This window comes from Atta colombica, unplaced genomic scaffold (assembly GCF_001594045.1).
Source record: "Atta colombica isolate Treedump-2 unplaced genomic scaffold, Acol1.0 scaffold11, whole genome shotgun sequence".
NCBI classification, from domain to species: Eukaryota; Metazoa; Arthropoda; class Insecta; order Hymenoptera; family Formicidae; genus Atta; species Atta colombica.
The window spans coordinates 966973-984617 of NW_017259195.1; the positions used below are offsets into that span (position 1 = coordinate 966973).

At 37.5% G+C, this 17645-nt stretch overlaps 1 protein-coding gene across 1 annotated transcript in view; it reads right to left on the reverse strand.

Moving 5' to 3' along the window:
* Positions 1-947: 947 nt before the first annotated feature.
* The window catches only part of LOC108693813, a 47463-nt gene continuing 30765 nt past the window's right edge, over positions 948-17645 (reverse strand). Inside the window, exons 6-9 of the mRNA XM_018202962.1 lie at positions 17230-17330; positions 6694-16314; positions 5768-6207; positions 948-3999 (exon numbers count right to left, since the gene is read on the reverse strand). Of these exons, the coding sequence (XP_018058451.1) occupies positions 1044-3999; positions 5768-6207; positions 6694-16314; positions 17230-17330 (13118 nt within the window). The 3' untranslated portion in view covers positions 948-1043. The remainder of the gene's footprint in view (positions 4000-5767; positions 6208-6693; positions 16315-17229; positions 17331-17645) is intronic.

Sequence of the window (17645 nt, forward strand, 5' to 3'; positions counted from 1 at the left end):
TATATGTACATATATATATATATATATAATTTTTTCGTAATATATGAAAATCTACATACTTATGTTCTATGTGCACGAGGCGAGTACGAAAGGAAAAAAATAATGTTCGTGTTTTACACATTAATAAAGCATCTGTTTTTCCGCGAATTCGTGGCTTCATAGTAGTCAGCCACACATGCATAAGCTTTGAGATCTATAAAGTTCGTAAAAATAATGTGCAAAAGGTCAAAAAAGGTTTCTCTTTTCTTTAGCGAAAGATTTAAACTCCCTTGAACGCGATATTTTCATCTTCGAACGTTATCCCCGTGAGAAGTTTTTCTTCCTTACTTCATCTGCGATATGTAAGAATATGTACGAACATGTAAGAATATGCAAGAAATACGTTTTACAAATCACGAAAGAAGCTGATACAAGCGCTAAACTCGATTGGACCCGGTTTTACGTTGTCCTTTCCTAAATAAGCGATTGTGACTGATTCCCCCTATTTTTTCATCTCACCTGTTTCACATGTGGGAGACTTCCCTACATACAACTAAATGTTACAAACATCCTAGTATTGTCTAAGAGTGCTCTTTTCACTTTTTGCTACTTCTCATGTTCAGTCTATATCCGGTATTTATAAGAGCTCGATTTATATTTATACATGTATAATTCTTAGATTGCAACGAGGGAGGATACTCGTCTAATCTCTAATCTCTACACGCCAAGCAACTATGTACATTTTATATCTTCTTTCTTTCTTCTTTATACTTGAATCACGTCCAATATTCGCTAATAAAGAAAAGAAGAAAAAAGATCGAACACAACAAATACTTTTTTGATCGTAGATCACACTTATCCATTGTATTTTTATCTACCTAAACAGATCTGCCACAAGTAATTACCGTGGAAGATATAGAACGTAATAAATTCTCATAAAGACAAACATGGAAATCCTTCTAGCCTTCACTTTCTCGCTTTCAGTTTATGTTGTCAGAATATCGTAGTCTCATTGCGTCTATTCGTCGCGCAGATTCGATTGAATTTTAATCATGAAACACGTATCAAGAAGTGCTGTTCCTATGCTTCTTGCTCTTCGCCTTACCAGGCTCGAAGTCGTCCTCGCTCCTACGTCGTTTTTCCTTCAGCTGCTTCTCCATCGCCAGCATTGTGATCATTTTCTTGTGGGAGTCGCCTACTATCCATCCGTGCTGTTCCTGCCGATCGTCCTCCTCCTCTTCGGGCACCGGAATCGGTTCTGGCGCCTCCTCCTCATCGCTTGAACTGGACCAATAGTATAATTGAAGAGCAGCAGTGCGTTTATGTCGACCAATTGCAACCCCGACACCTTCCTCGACTTTGTTCCATGATTTAGTGGTCTTTAGCTCCTCGTCGTCAGAATCACGTTTTCCACTGGACGATCTGCGCTCTTTAGAATCCTTGTTGCTTGTGGACTTCTTGATTTTCTCTGCGGTTGACTCTTTACTTCTCTTACTCGTTGAGATCTTTCCGTTCTCGGGTTTGGAAATTTTCTTCGACTTCGTTGGCGATTTCGCGAGTTTCTTTCGTTTTGATGAAGTTGATGAGTGGTCATTCTCTGTATTACTTTCCGCAGTGGAGAAAGCACGATCTGGTTTGTTATGATTGTCTTCTGAGCTATCAAGGAAAGACTGATCAATATACATTGCATTTTCCTCAATACTCTCGTCGCCACTTTTCTTATATTTCTCCTTTGTCTGATGTTTTTTCCTCTGAATTTGTTCGGAGACGACTGTTTCCACGACATCAGTATTCAATGCAATATTATCGTTTTGTGCGAGGTTCTCTTTTCTCTTGCCAACCTCTCGCAGAATTTCTTCCTCGATTGCTTTTTGCTCTTTAGCAATCATCTGCTCATGCTTTTTCTCGAGGTACCTTTCTTTTCTTTTTTCCTTCAATTCCCTTTTCTTCCGCGACTTGTCATGATCACTACCTTTCCTGCTGTTATCTCTCACATACGATTCCTCGTCCGAGCTACTTATTTCCGCTAGCAGACCTTGTTTACCTATCGCACACTTTCTTTGTCTTCTGGTTGGCTGAAAATCCATAAGTATCCTTTCTTGCTCCTCTCGTAATTTATCTAACTGCTGTTGCTTTCTCTTCTTTGATTCTTGTACCTTTCTGCTGAGAAATACATGAAGAGGGAGATTGTGATCGGATTCTTTCTGTGGTTTCTCATTACTCGATAGTTTCTCGGGCAAAGCTGGAACATCGTCATCCGGTTCCTCTTTCTCATCTCGCATTTCTGGGCTTGGACATTTATTCTCCATTTCCTCATTAACAATTCTGTCGTTAGAAGTTTCATCCATAATGCCGTTGACGATGTTCTTTGCACGTGCATTCTCAGCTTTGGGCTCGAGATTCTCATGCCGATCTAGAAAATCCAAGGCTTCTTCCAAAGAAATCATTTCTGACGCACAATCGTCTTTCATGATCGTAGAAGTAAGTTTCGTCTGCAAAGTTGCATTTTCATCTAATGTTTGCTTTTCAGGTCTGTTGTCCTTCACTTCTTTGGTCATCGGCTCTTCGTTCTCCTCAACTTCTGTCTCTTCATCCGAGCTGTCTTCTCTATACAAATCATCCAGCTCAAACGTTCTTTCGTACTGATTATCCGCATCGTCATCGCTGTTCCTCGCCTCGTCGATCATCTTTCTTTCATCTATCACCAAAGAATGATCTGACATTTCTGATTCTGATTTCGCGACGTCGTGATTGTTCTTCATAGCATCTTCCTGTACTTCCTCCACTGCTTGATTCCAATCATTTGCTACTTGAGCTTCATTGTCGAATTCAGGTTCATTGACTATGCATTGATCATCCGTCTCATCGATGTCGATGTCAACATCGAGCGATTTTTTCAAACTCTTCTTCAATTTCAATGAACGTTGCTCGTTCGCGAACATATAATCAACGTTGTCACGTTCGTATTCGCTCTCGGATGATGTCGATAACTCCGCAAAGAGATTCTGTTTGCCTTTCGAGCACGAGCGTTGACTTTTTGAAATACCAACGCCAATATCTTCCGTTTTCGCAGCCGTTCTGAACTCGTCCGAACTATCGTTCTCATACCATGCGTTTCTTACTCGCTTCTTCGAACTTTTACCTCGTTTCTTGATCTTGCCAGATTGCTTGATGCCTTGCTCTATAGACCGTTTCATGCGTTGCTTCCTTTCCACAAATTCGTCCATTGGTCCGGTAACTGTTTCGATAATTTGTTGCTGTTGCTGTTGCTGCTCCTCGCTCTGGAACGACTTCAGGGCGCCTTTTGTCTTTGGCGCAAACTTCTCCAACTCTTGGAATTTACGGTGGATTATAGCGTCCAATTTAGTGTTCGCGACATAATTCGTCTTGCCGTTCTGCAAGACAGTATCTAAGTTCCCATCGGTATTCTTTATCCTTGACCAATTGGTGTCGTAACTTTTGTCGATTTGGCTCCTATAAGACATCACGCTACCTAGAGTGGGCGCCATTTGGCTCTCCTCCTCATCAAATTCGTACACATCCTTTATTCTCTCTGTTTCTCCTTTCCGATCGAGAGAATCGCGACGTTTCTTCTTCTCCACTAGGCCATAATGTTCACTTCTACGGATCAATGGGAACTCCCGCTGCTGCTGCTTTTTGCTCTTCTTCGACTTGCGTTGCTTCTGCATGTTTAATTCAATGAAAGTCTTCGAGCGTTCATGTTGCTTTCTATCGTTTATTTCCTTCTTGCGCTCGAACAGTTCTTTAATAGGGTTCCTCGTCTTCTTTGTTGGCGAATTCTTCAACGTTATCGTTGAATCCTTCGTTGGCTTCTTAGAGGTAGTCGAGGTGTCCTTGTCCGCTATCGCAGCCGCCGCTGCAGCTGCTGCAGCGACTGCTGCCGCGACCATTTTCACCGATTGATAATTCTTATTACTGTTCGTGGTATCCTCCGGCAACGTGGAGGTCGGAGCTCGAGCGCAAGCCAATTCCGCCAACAGCTTCATCGGAGCGGAACCGCTGCAAAATAAAATAGGTTTATTTTATAACAACTTTTTATAACTTTATTAAGCAATAAATGATTGTTCAGACATCGATAGCGAGATTCGTTATTAAATGTATGATCGTGTGGTTAATTGTATAGAAAATATGAAAATAGATGACTGTAATTACATCTATTAAAAGATCCTGCATTCTTGATAACTTATTATACAAGTTTTAATGAAGAAAACAAGCGAGGAATTATTTTATAACAATATTTTTCAACAGTATATCGATTAACAAAACATATAATTGAAAAATATTTTGTAAACAGTTTTATAGAGTAATTGTAGATTTAATAATGGATTCATTAATAATTAATGGAAATTCATTGTTATTCGGGTAATTACCGCAGAGAATAAAAACGAATATAGCAAACAGAGAAAATTTTATCACTAACGGTAATAAATTATACAATAAAATTGTTTTTAAAATTCACACATAGCTCACAGCTAAAGTAAACATGTTACTGTAATAAATTTTATGTATGACATACATAATGAGTATCATTTCTTGATCTTTTAATTCTAATAAATTGCTTCTTTTGGAGTCAATATGGAATCTAAATTAATATATATATATATATTGATTATTGTGGAAATATCTCTTCATTCCATTTTTGGAAATTATAGGAAAAGTGTAATTACAAGTATATTTTCCTTTCTTTAAACAAAGGAAATTTTCGGGAAAATATATTTAATAGTAAATAAATTAGGAGGATAATAAACATGGAATACATATGTGTTCGCTGTATTTTACGTGTTATATACTAAATTCAATGTATCGCAAAGCGCTACATGTTGATGCTGTTAAGGGAAAGATCGTTCATCGCGTACAGAGTGGAGTGACGAAAACGGATCAATACGCAACACGAATAAATGAGCATCGTTCGACGATAGTCTCTCAATCATCTTTAGTGAAAATCGAGCATCAAGCTCGAATAATTTCAGCCCAAGTGAAGAAGACAGAGGATAACATTTGCCAGATGTGGATTGTGTGCAGTACTTATATAGTTTAAAACGTTGTACAATAAAGCTTGATTTTTGTCTCTGAAAAGATTAATCACAAATATTATTTTTTCAGAGAAAAAAAATGACTAGCCAATATGCGCCAATCATACGCTTCATCTAGTTTAGCGTAATCGAAGAATCGGAAAACAAAACGTATAGGCCACGCAAGCAGATAAACAGCAGATAAACGAACAATCAACAGGTGTCGAACCGAGGCGAAACTGAAAAATATGCTTTGATACGTGAGCCATCCTACAAAATATTTTTAATCATTGAAGTCTCGTCATATGCATTCTATTACTCTCGAATATCTTTTTATGCTTTTATATCAAGACAGAATTTTAGAAGAACGTATTAAAATATTAACATCTATATATAGCATCATAAAATAGAATAATGCACTAAGTCTTTTGTGAAATATGTTAAGAAAACAAATCAAGATTATACTAGCAAAAGAATAAAAATTCGATATGACTAAGTTTATAAACGACAGCTACAATTTATTTTCATGAAGTACTTATGAATTTGGAGAACCTTTGTCTTTCTTGAGTTCGAAACCTCATTAAACTTATCAAACTTATTCATATCCAACTGAAAAGTTCATTATTATAATACACTTCTATTATGTTGATAGAATATTAATTTGTTTTCTCAAAATTATTCACTATACGACCATATACAATAAAAATATTTACAATATAAATATTACGCATAGATTTGAGTATTGAGATACTCACTTATGATCATGTTTGCCGTTGCTATGCAACAAGTTGGATAGTGCCTTGTGTAAACCACCTAGAGTCGAATTCATCTTGTTTTTATGGCTCGGTGAGGACTCCAGCTCTCTATTCGACGCGACCGATGTAGGCAGCTGTTCATGTTCGTGAATACTCGAGGAATAAGAATTCCCAACACTATCTCGCTTGTCATCGTCAGGATGATTATTGTCGTTGATCTTCTGGCCGAACGTATTGGCTATCAGATTCTCGCTCTCTCTCATGCGTTGTTGGATCTTATCTCGTAGTTTGTTATTGTGCTCAAAAGCTACGTCCAAACTGTCCTCGTAGCCAAGATTGTCGATTCGCGACGTATCTGGACTGGCCGATCTGCTCGATCGTTCGCTACCACGTGTTCGATAACTTTTGTCATGGCTGTTGTACATCTCCTCACCGAGCAACTAGAATTTCCAAAATAACATATTTTACATTGTATTTATTTTTCTTTGTAATCGTGTTTTTAATTCTTAAAAGATTAGTATAAAAGTTTTAGTTTTATTAAATACTTATATATAATAGAATACAATTATAATAATTATTTTTAGTTGTAAATTGTATACAAACCATATTTAAAATTTATAACTCTATTTACTCAGAACTGAAAGTTAATGATTTCTCCAATTAATCAAGTCAATTTAATAGCAAAAGATTTCACTTAATTTAATAAGTAATTAAATAAATATATAATCATAATTTTAAATAATTTCATAATTTATCGTTGATCGATTTATCATTAAAAGATTTATATTTATTTACTTCATACACTAAACGAATTAGATAAACAATATTACATTTATCTTGTGTACAGAATAACTAATTTATTAACGATTTATTAATTATATATTAATAAGCTATCCAAGTAGAAAAATGTCTAATGTAATACTCACTTGATTCACTGACTCCAAAAGACTACCAAGACTATTTTGACTCTCCACGTCTCTCCATCGATCTCTATTGACTCTGAATCCTTGCGATTGATCATCTCGCCTGTGATATGATTCTGTATGATCGAGCTTAATCTTCTTTGCACCTCTCAACTCGTTCTCGCTCGTAGCTTTCAATCTCGAGCAACATTCCACGAAGAGCTCCTCGTCGAAATTAAGGATTTTGCCTTGCCGCAGTTCCGTCGTTGACTCGATCTCTCTTGGTACGTCTAAAGCATTGTCCTCCATCGCGTCTGTGGGTGCAATCGTTACCACATCCGATCTATGACCCGAAGATGGCGATCTGATTATAATCTTCTCCCCAGAGAATTCGCTAGGATTTGTCTTTCTGGAATTATCCTCGTACATTACGCGTTCCTCCTCTTCTTCCTCGCCATCCTCTTCCTCCTCCTCTTCCTCGGAGCTGCTTTCTATGGAGTTATCGGGAGTCTCGCGAGCGTAGAATGGTGACATTCTTCGTTGCTCGAGATCACTGTCATCTTCCTCGTTGTCATCATCCTCCTCATTGTCGTTATCATTGTTATTAGACTTTCGATTCATCTGAGAATCATCAAGATCGACTAATTGATTCTTCCTTCTTAGTTCTTCGACTGCTAAACTGCTGCAACTACGCGATGATATTGTATCCTCTTCCTTGTGTCCAATTTCCTTCTCGGTTGGCTGATCATCATCCAGATCAAATTTTAGATTCCTCACTGAATATTTCCAATCTTCATTGATAATCCTTTTTTTGTTTTTCCTAGAACTTGTTGACCGATCCAAATGTGTCAACAAATTATCTTGGTCTTTCACATGCTTCGAAACAACTGAATCGCTGTAGAAGAACTCGTAAGAGCTATCTTTGATCAAAGTTTTCGATCGATTCCTCGATTCACTTGTCAATAACATAGTTTGATCGTTTTGCATTTCGTTTTTCGTTTCTCGATCTCTCGAAGGGATCGATAACTCGTAATCCTTCAAAATCCTTTTGTTGGTTTTTGTCTTACTTATTTTAATCAGACTGAAATCTTGTTTCTTGCGACTGTTCGAATTTTTTCTGGATCTCCCGCGTCCACTGTGCACTACACTCTGTTCGTGATTTATTGAACTGACGTTTTTCCAAGCTTCGTCATCTTTTTGTTTGACACTCTTCGAATTATCCGAGCAATTCGGGTCTTCAGATTCGTAGAACTCGATCTGTTGCTCCTTAGAAATTTCGTGAAATTCGTTAAGATTTTGATCGTTGGAAAGGCACGATGAAATCTCATTGTCAAAGGCTCTCCAGATCCTCTCGCCGGCTTTGGTCTTGCTCTCTCTCCACCTGTATTTGGATTCGAATTGCGATGGTGACAAAGAATGCTCCTTAGCATCTTGTTTCTTACGATGACTGGAACTATTTTTCAATTTTCCATGAACGTTGTGTTCGACTCGAAAACTTTCCCAATTTTCAGAGATCAAATTCTTATTCTTCGTTCGCTCCTTATTTAAGTCTTTTTCATGGTGTTTCCTTGTTTCCTTATCGTTCAATTCATTATTAATCTGATTGTGCATTTCTTTAATCTTGTTATCTTCATCCGAAATCGTCAATAACTCATCATTGAAAGCTCTTAGAATCTTCTCGTCCGCTCTGATCTTGCTCTCTCTATATCTTCGTTTGGCCGGATTGATAGATGAGCCGATACGATCCTCAGATATCGATTCGATATCCTTCTCTCGCTTCTTTCGATTCTTCGCTTTTCCGTGAACTTCACTGTCGCACTTCTCGTTTCCTTTCTTTTTGGATAATCGCTCAGTATCTTTCTTTGTTTCACAGCCAAAGTGGCATTTCTTTTCTTTCTTGTGTCCATTCTCAGAGAACTTTGTCAGTCCACGTAAATAGGATTTCGCATCCAAAGCACTTCTAGATATATCCGAGTCGTCTTCTGATCGCGATACCCAATCGTTCAGTACTTCTTTCACCTTGTCCGCTTTCTCGCCACCAAATACTCGGCCAAACACACTCTTCACAATTTTATTCTTACTCGAAGCAGCAGATTCGAGTCTGTCATCCTCGTTCTCGCTGTCACTCGACAGTTCAGCGACTTTGATTTTTTTCTTTTTATCCTTAGATGTTTTCAATCTTTTACGATCAATTTCTCGTTCTTTACTCGTTGACTTTCTGGATAATTTCTTGGTAAATTCCAATCGAATTGTCCTTTCATCGCAAGTGCTATCATTCCCAGAATCATTTATTACCTTCTGAGATTTGTGGAAATTTGCGAGAAGAGATTTATTGTCTTCGGCTAACGCTTTATCCTCATCTTCTGATGACAACAATTTTGCTTTGGGAACTTCTTCTTCGGGAAGTTCCTCTCTTGACTTTATTTGTTTCTCTTTTAAAATGTCTGTTGATTTTGGAATTTCGAAGCTTTCATTGTTGTCGAATTCGATTGGTTTTGATTCAGCCGATTTCAAATCATCAATCGATATCTGTTCGGTAATTTGTGATGGAAACTCGGTTGATAATTTGGTCGTTAGTGTTAAAATATTCACATTCGTATCATTTTGTTGTTCTTCTAGCACACATTTTGCATCGTTAACATATGTATTTGTTTCTGATGGCAATATTTCGACTTTTTCTGATGGAATGTTAGAGGTAAGCACATTCTCGCAATTCCATGCGAGTACGGTGTCATCTATCGCAATATTCGTAGGTTCTATTCTCTGCGCCAATTGATTTTTGGAAATGTTTAGCTCGAGGCTTTGAATATCTTCAGTATTTAATAAATCTTTTTTCGTTTCCGATAAATTTGATTCTGTAGTATGATCTTGAACGGCAGATGAAGATTCTGCATTCGGTATCAAAGAACTGATCGATGTGATTTCTTCGATAATCATTTTGGAACATGATTCAATTACGTCTGCCTTTTCTTTCATTTCATCATAATTTGATTTCGTCAATTCGGAAGCACTCGAATTATCTGCTTGTATTGAAGAATTATTTGTAATGGATATAGGATTTTTTCTAGGTCTGCCCCGACTTCGTTTAGGTTGGGCATTTGCATCAATATGTGATGGCTTGCTGATTTTATCTAAACGCTCTTTGGTATCCAAATTTAATTTTTGATCCTCAATTTTTGATTCATCAAGATTAGTCGTAGCGACAGAATCGTTTCCGTTAACTTCGAGATTCGCGAGAGCTGAACTAGAATTCGAAATAATTCGATTTTTAAGCCTCGGTCTTCCACGTTTCTTTTTTTTAGTACCGTTCGTTGAGTCTATCTTCGACTTTGCGACTTCTACATCCTGAGAACTTTTATCGTCAGTGTAGCTATCCTGTAGTATATTTCTATTAGTTTCTTCTTCTACTTCGTTCTGTTTCTTTTGCGCATCACGGCTATTTTCTATCTCATCACTGTTAATCTCCATGGAAGTATCCATAAAATATATATCAACTTCAATATCAGACTCCTCATAATGCTGAATATTTTTACTTCTTCTAGGTCTTAGACTGAAACGATTCTCAGTTAAAGTTGAGATCTCTTCTTTTTCCTCGTTATAAACTTTAGAGATTTTTTTTAGTGTTTTCTTCGTAGTCTTCGTGGATTCTGTTTGCTGGTCAATTTTCCCATCAATATCACATACTGATTTCAAAATTGTTTCTTCATTTAAAGATGTAACAATTAATTCTGATTGATTTTTCGTCTTAACGTTATCTACACATTCTTTAGAAATATCTTCGATTTTTTCCGTTTCCATTATTTCCTTTGTCGAAGAATGATCACAAGATGGCGAGGAAATTCGCATGACATCATTGGTTGGTTTCGGAAGCTCGTCCGAGTCAATTTTAGAATTTTCTAATTTAGGAGAATCCAAGAGCAAATGTTCTTCTGCCAGATTTCTTTTCTTCGACTTATTCTGCTTCTTGTCACTGTTTTTGCCTCGTCCTGAATCCTCCTGATTTTTATGGTGAGCTTTGATCGGCGTTGATGACAACATTGGATCTTCCGGTGTCACTTGATCAGTTAAAACGTATTCATCATGGCTCATGTTTTCAGTAATCTTGCAAATCTCTTCGTCCAGCAGTTTATCTTCCAACATCTGCCTCGTTCCGAGATCCACAAGAGATTTCGTTAATTCTGTACTATTTGTGTAAGGAACAAAGCTCTCGTCTAACTCCAAAGACTTCTGATCGGTTTCATGAGATCGAACGTCTTCTAGAATGTTCTTCGTCTGTTGATCATTCTCTGGATTATTCCATTCGTTGTCATCCTCTTCAGTATTCTCGAACGTATTGCTGTTAACAGACTCGTCTTTGTCTTTGGTGGATTTTGTCAACTGTGATAAATGCGACTGTGACAACGTATGTTTCTTTAGAGAGCTCTTACGAGTGAAGCTTGTAGCGCATACGTCGCAGAAAAACTTCGCCGCTTCCTTCGTTAGCTTCTTTTTCTTCTCCACAATCAAAATCTCACCGGTTTTTGTGTGCACCACCACAAAATTGCCTCCCGCGCGTTTCTTCGGGGTAACCGGATTATCTAAAGAATGATTATTAGATGCTGGTCTTTCTAAAGAGGCATGCGAATCTTTATTCTCTGTATCATCCGTTGATTTGTCTGTGCCTTCGTTTTGTGGATCCAAAGATTTTTCAGTGAGTTCAAACTCTCGTTCAATTTTTTCCAAGGCTTCCATATTTTCTAATGAAGCTTGGATGTCCATTGGAATGTCAATGTCATCCACGTCAGACAAATTAAGATGCTCATCAAGCAATGATTTGGTTTTCCTTTTCGGATTTTGCTTACTGCTTTTCAGAACTGTCGAATCTATGAGAAAAGCATCGACTCGAGTGCTATCAACTATTGTCTCCTCTTTTCTCTTTTTCTTCGCGAATCGCTTCTTCCTAAAGTAGCTGGACTCGCTAACGCACGAGCTTTCGGACAAATCGTCCATGCTTTCGGCATTCTGATTTCGAATGTTGGAATCAGCAAGGTCTTCGTTTGACAGCTGTGTTTTTCTCTTAAACATAGATCTTGTCTTGGGAGCGAGACCGATGGACCCTGAAGAATTCGATCTTCCAAGCTTCTTCGTACTCGATTCTTCTCCAATAACACGTTTCTCTATTTCTTCTTCGACTTTTTCTTCGATCAAATTAGATATCTCGCCAATCTCCATGAGTTTCTCATTCGTTCGAGACTTTTCGGAAACGCTTCCGCTGTTCCAGCGATCATCCTCGGATTGCGACTTCTTTTTCGGGCCTCGTTTTTTCGCACTCTGCGGTAGATCCTTCACTTCCGGTATTTTGAAATGTTCTAAGCTAACAGATAATCGCTCATTAGTATCAGCGATGCTGGATTCATTATTGAGTTTCAAAACAACTTTAGCAGACTTGTCTTCCAATAGTTCCAGATCCTCAGCCAATAACTTCTTTTTTGCATCACGTTTCTCCATTGTTTTTGAAGGTATCGAATTAACGAGACTTGAATTTAAGTCTGTATTTTGTGTCTCTTTATATTTCTCGGGCACTATTTCTACTGAATGCAAGAAATTTCCTAAAGGAACGTCTGAGTCGCTAATGGTCCCAATTTTTATCGATTGTATATCAGTTGATTCTAAAGATTCTCTCGCAATGGTCGACGAAGATGGTATCTCTTCTGTTTCATCTATAAGTTCTACAGAAGTTTGGAGGATGTTTATAGTAGCATCATTCGAAGGAGTTATTGATAAGACAGATTTCAATTTTCTTTTCGATTTACGCCTAGATCCGTTCGAATTAACTCGATTCTTTTTTTTATTTCTATTTACAGATTTTTTACACTCAACACTTTTTTCTGAAGATAATATCGAAAAATCAGTATTTTTCTCGATTGATTCTGTCGACTGATCATTGGTAACAGTATTTTCATCAGAAGTTATTTTGTCAAGGGATTTTTCAAGGCTCGCCATTAATTTTGTATTTTCACAAATGATTTCTGAAAAATCGGTGAATTTTTCTAAATTTGATTCATTATTAGCTTTCGTGAGATTCTTTTCTAAATTTGTTGACTTTAAGTTGTCCTTGAGAATTTCGCTTTTACTATATTGAAGCAGCTTCGACTTTTCGATATCTGTGTTTGAAGTCTCTACATTATCGTCTTTCTTTGAAAATTCATTTCCAACATCGGACTTAAATGTGTCATTCAATCCAAGTTTTTTCTGCGCATTTTCTTCTGTGCGATCTTCGATGATTTCTAATGATTTTTTCTTATTTTTAGATCTTGCGTCCAGTGATCTTTTGTTGGATTTTCTTCTGGATTTTGTAACGCCTTTCTTTCTTTCAGGTTTTTCTAAATTTTCTTTTTGTGTAATTAACGAACAAGAAATTGAAATATCGGTTAATGATGCAAGATTCTCATTTGAAATTGTTATTGGAATAACTGGTTCTTTATTTATCATTGATTTATTTTCAACATTTTTTTCAATAGAACTCACTTTTCTGTGCAAGTCATCGTTATTCTTTATCTCGTTTGAAGCATTATCTGCTTTAAATTGATTCTCACTTTGAATTTCAGCCTTTGTTACCAAATTTTTTTCAAGATTGTCTGATATCTCCAAAGAATCCATTGAACATTTGGAAACCGCGCTCTCAACATTGGTTTTCTCGTTTTCCAATGCTTGAATTTCAGGTTCTACAATCATCGGCAATTCTTTGTCAGCGGATGTAACTGTTACACTTTTATTGTTCTCTGAGGCATGATTTGCTTCGTCGGAATTTGTACCCTCCGCATTATCAGTCAAGGTGGGTCCGACCTCATCGAGAATGCTAGTCAACTCATCGGCTGCAGTATCAAGCAAAGAACCTACCTCACCTTCTAGCAAAGCATCTTTCTGCTTGGCTATCTTCGACACAATTTTCTCTAAGAAAGAGCCTTTACCCTTGGGTTTCCTTCTAGACAAATCGAGGATAATGTCATTGGTTGGCGAACACGCCTTAGTAGTTGTAACTCTCAACGATACATCGACTTTTCCATCGGTGACGACGGTTTCAAGTTGTGCTTCATCAGGACAAGCATTCTTCTCATTGTCTGCATGAGAGCTATCAGTTGTGCTCGTTGCCGTAATAGTTTCGTTCTTTATGGATTTCTCTTCGCTTTTGGGGAGGGCCGACAGCTCACTGAATGCTGCGTCTACCATGATCACGTCGCCCTCACCACTGTTTGGTTGTTGAGCGCTTCCGTTCCGCGCCAACCTATCCGGATTGTCCAAACTAGTCTGAACCGTGAGCACTTGCACGTTCTGCTGCGCCTCCGCAGGGATATTCATGCCCTCCGTCAGAATACCGATGACATTGTTTAAGGACCTCTTCCTCAATGATTTCTCGCGACGTGCGCCCCATGACTTCTTGGGTCTTCCTACTTTCAGTTTACTGTGAACGTTCACGGATGTTTCCAAAGAGTTTTCCTTACCACTGTCAATGGACAGGTTACTCGTCTCCGATTGCAAGTGACTTAAATTGATATTCACTACTGTCGAATCTAAGTGATCATCAGAATTTTTATCACTCTCACCTTCAATTTCCTTCTTAGAAATTTTATCGACAACTTCCCCGAGCTTTTCCTTTCCGCTCGACGAGGCATTTTCGCTACTCTGTGCTTTGGATACATGCAAGTTTTCTTCATCTTTGTCGAGCGATTTGTTACGACTGCGACGTTTTCCCAGCAAAGATCTGCCTTTTCGAAGACTATCGTTTATAATTTCTAAGGAAGGCTCGTTCTTGACATCGCTCACTGATCCTCTCGTTTGTCTGCCATCGATTTTACTTTTCATATCGGAATTATCAATCGTAATTTCCTTCGTTTTCACTGCTCTGTCTCTTTTACCTTGTTGATTTCTTTCGTTTTGCGCTACATTGGCAATCGCGTTGCTAATTGAATCCTTCTCTAGGCTCATTTTCGTTAGCTTATCGTCATCCTTCTTCTCAGCGTTTTTTCTGGATGATTTTTTAATTGCTTCAATCTTCTCCTTCTTATCTTTCAAGCCATCTGATTCGTCATCTAGTTCTCGCGGTTTCTTGTTATTCACTTGAAGCACTTTCGATCTTGGTGCCAATTGCCTTAGATTGCGTTTTGAATCGTTAGATGCGAGTTCTAGTGTGCTCAAGAGATCGTCCTTATCGAGAATACATTGAGCCGAATACAGTAGTTTCTTCACCTCGAATGGAATGTCCGACAGTTTCACGAAATCCTTGTTTACTCTGGTTTTCGAGTTGCTTCGAGTTTCCTTCGTCGCTTCTTCTTTTTTAGGCTTAGAATCTTTTTTGGCAATTACCTCTTTCTTCGATATTTCTTCTTTGTTATTTTCACTACTATTAGCATTTAAGACCGGTAAACTCTTTCTGCCTTTCGTTTTATCATTTTTTAATATTACTGCGTTATTTTTGGAAATTTTGTTTTCTTCAATTATACTAGTCTTCTTCCGCTTCACTATGTCTTTCGTTTCCTCCTTCGGTTTTCTTCCTCTCATTGATTTCTGCCTCCTTTTTCTTTTTTCAAGAACAACTTCGAGATCGGCATTAGCCTCAATATTCTCCTCTTTTTCCTTTAAAATGCACTTTGTGGAAATTCGAGATGCCTTTTGATCCTGAAGAGAACCCGATGATGTTACTGGCGACAAGATAGGTAAATCGTTCACCGATTTATCGGCATATTCCTCATTGGAGGAAACGATCTGTACGACTGGTTCCAAAGTCGGCATCTTGTCGCTATCCGATGATAACCGAGTGACTCTTCGTGGCAGCTGGATCCCAATTTTTTTCAACTTCTGCGCTGCTTTCAGCTTGGGTTTAATTTCGATCCAGTCGGTAGTCTTGTATTTTCCGTTGTCTGTTTTCTCTTCGGACGATTTCGCCTGCAAATTCTTGTTTGGATTGCGAGCGAACTTACCATCCTGCGTTCGTAACTGTGATTTTGCCTTGATAGAAGCATTCAAGGATGCCACCGGATCCACAGGACGTTTTCTCTTCGATATGTTGTGCGTCAATTTGTTTTTATTTTTTATTCCAGAAATTGTCGATATCTTTTTATTATCGGCATTGACGTCATCTTTGTCAATTGTTTTTAGTGTCGTCTTTGCGTTCTTTGGTATACTCTTTGGGGAGGATGTCTCCTCGCCTTCGCCCTTCGTCTCGGATGTAGTATCATTCTTAAATTTCGCAAACTTGCCCATCGCTTTTACTAGCTTGTTGCTTTTGCTTTGAAGTTGTGGATTTTTCACATTCCTCTTCTTGCCGAGAATCTTAGGTCGTCCAACTTTCGGTCGAATAATTCTATCATTCTGATCCAAAGCTTTGCTGGTTGCCTTCGATGAACCTTCGTTCATCTCTTTGGCATTTTTCTTATCCTCGTTCTCAATTTCGGCGGTTTTGTCGACATCACTATCCGATTTCTTTTCAGTTTCGTGACACTTCCTCACGACGCTCTCGATTACCGCGGCGATGTTGTCACTTCGACAGCGATTCCGCTGAATTGATTTGGCATTCTTCAGCAGTTTATTCCGCAGAGCGGCTTTGTTGCGTGAGATTCGGGACGAGTTCGGGTCACCGATTATACAAGGCCTTGTTTTGGTTTGCACCTATTTCAACAAAGTCCAAAGATGCCACTACAGCTTTTGTGTTGATAAATTCAGTTTCATTATTATCGAGATAAAATTTAAAGCTTTTATCTTTAGAAACTTAATAACATTTTCATCTTATATTTTTATTTACAATTTATCTTTGTATAAAGATAGAAGTACAAAAAGTATTAAAGCAAGAAAAGCAGCATTTTTAATGAAAGAAAAATAAAATGATACAACGTTATAATATAAAAATCGCTTTGCCTGCACGACTGTGTGCACGATCATAGAATTGTGTACTTCAACAAGCACGTATGTCAACTAATCGATGCCTTCGCTCGAGTGCGACGAATCACGCAAGGCAATAACGTTTTATTTCGACGAATCTCGAATTTTTCATAATTATTTAGCATATTTGCGTTACTCAGATTGTCCGGCGGTACAATGTTTCATTACTTATGTAATTTGTCTTCATAACACACAAAATTACGTCAAACTATATTTACGATTTCAATCAATCTCATTTATTATGCCCCGTTTATATTAATTTTTTGCCAGTAGGAAATTGTATGATTTTCTCGAATAATACAAATTGAAATGTAATTGAAACTAATTATTAACAATAGATCAAGAAAGATATTTCAAGTAGCTTTTCATTGAACAATTTTCATTTTGATATTATGTAATATGACATAATATGACTTTCATATTCTGACGTGATTTTTATCGAAATAATTTCATCGGAAGAATATCTAATTGTATTATTATAAAATCTTTACATAGAAGAGCCCATTAGATATTACGCTGTCAACATCCTTAAATTAGTCGGCTATTATGATTCTATCGCCTTTATGATTCAATATCAATCCAATTTTGATTGAATATATTATTGAGGTGAAGATAGACATTGTTCTGCACTATTAAATTACTTACGTTACGAAGTCGACCCTGCGATCGCATCATGCTGTCCTGCAGAACCTTCCTTGTGGCTCTTTTAGCTGGCAGATTGGCTAGCATTTTTTGAATACTTTCGCCTGAAAACGTATTCGAGTGATCGGTCATGAAGCTATATATATATATTGCAACAGCTTGTAATTTTCGTTTAATATCTAAGATAATTAAATCTTAGTAAATTGTAATAAGTTCATTTAAGTTCTTCTTCTGAGCAATGAGATTTGAAGATCATAGGCGAAGAATATATACATTACATATACCGTGCGTCAATATTTTTTAATTTGTAATTATATTAAAAGGTTATGTCTCTGTGTTAAAAGAGATTTACTCCATAAAAAGCACATCATCTGTTTGTCAATTTATATATAAATATATATACATATATATACACATAT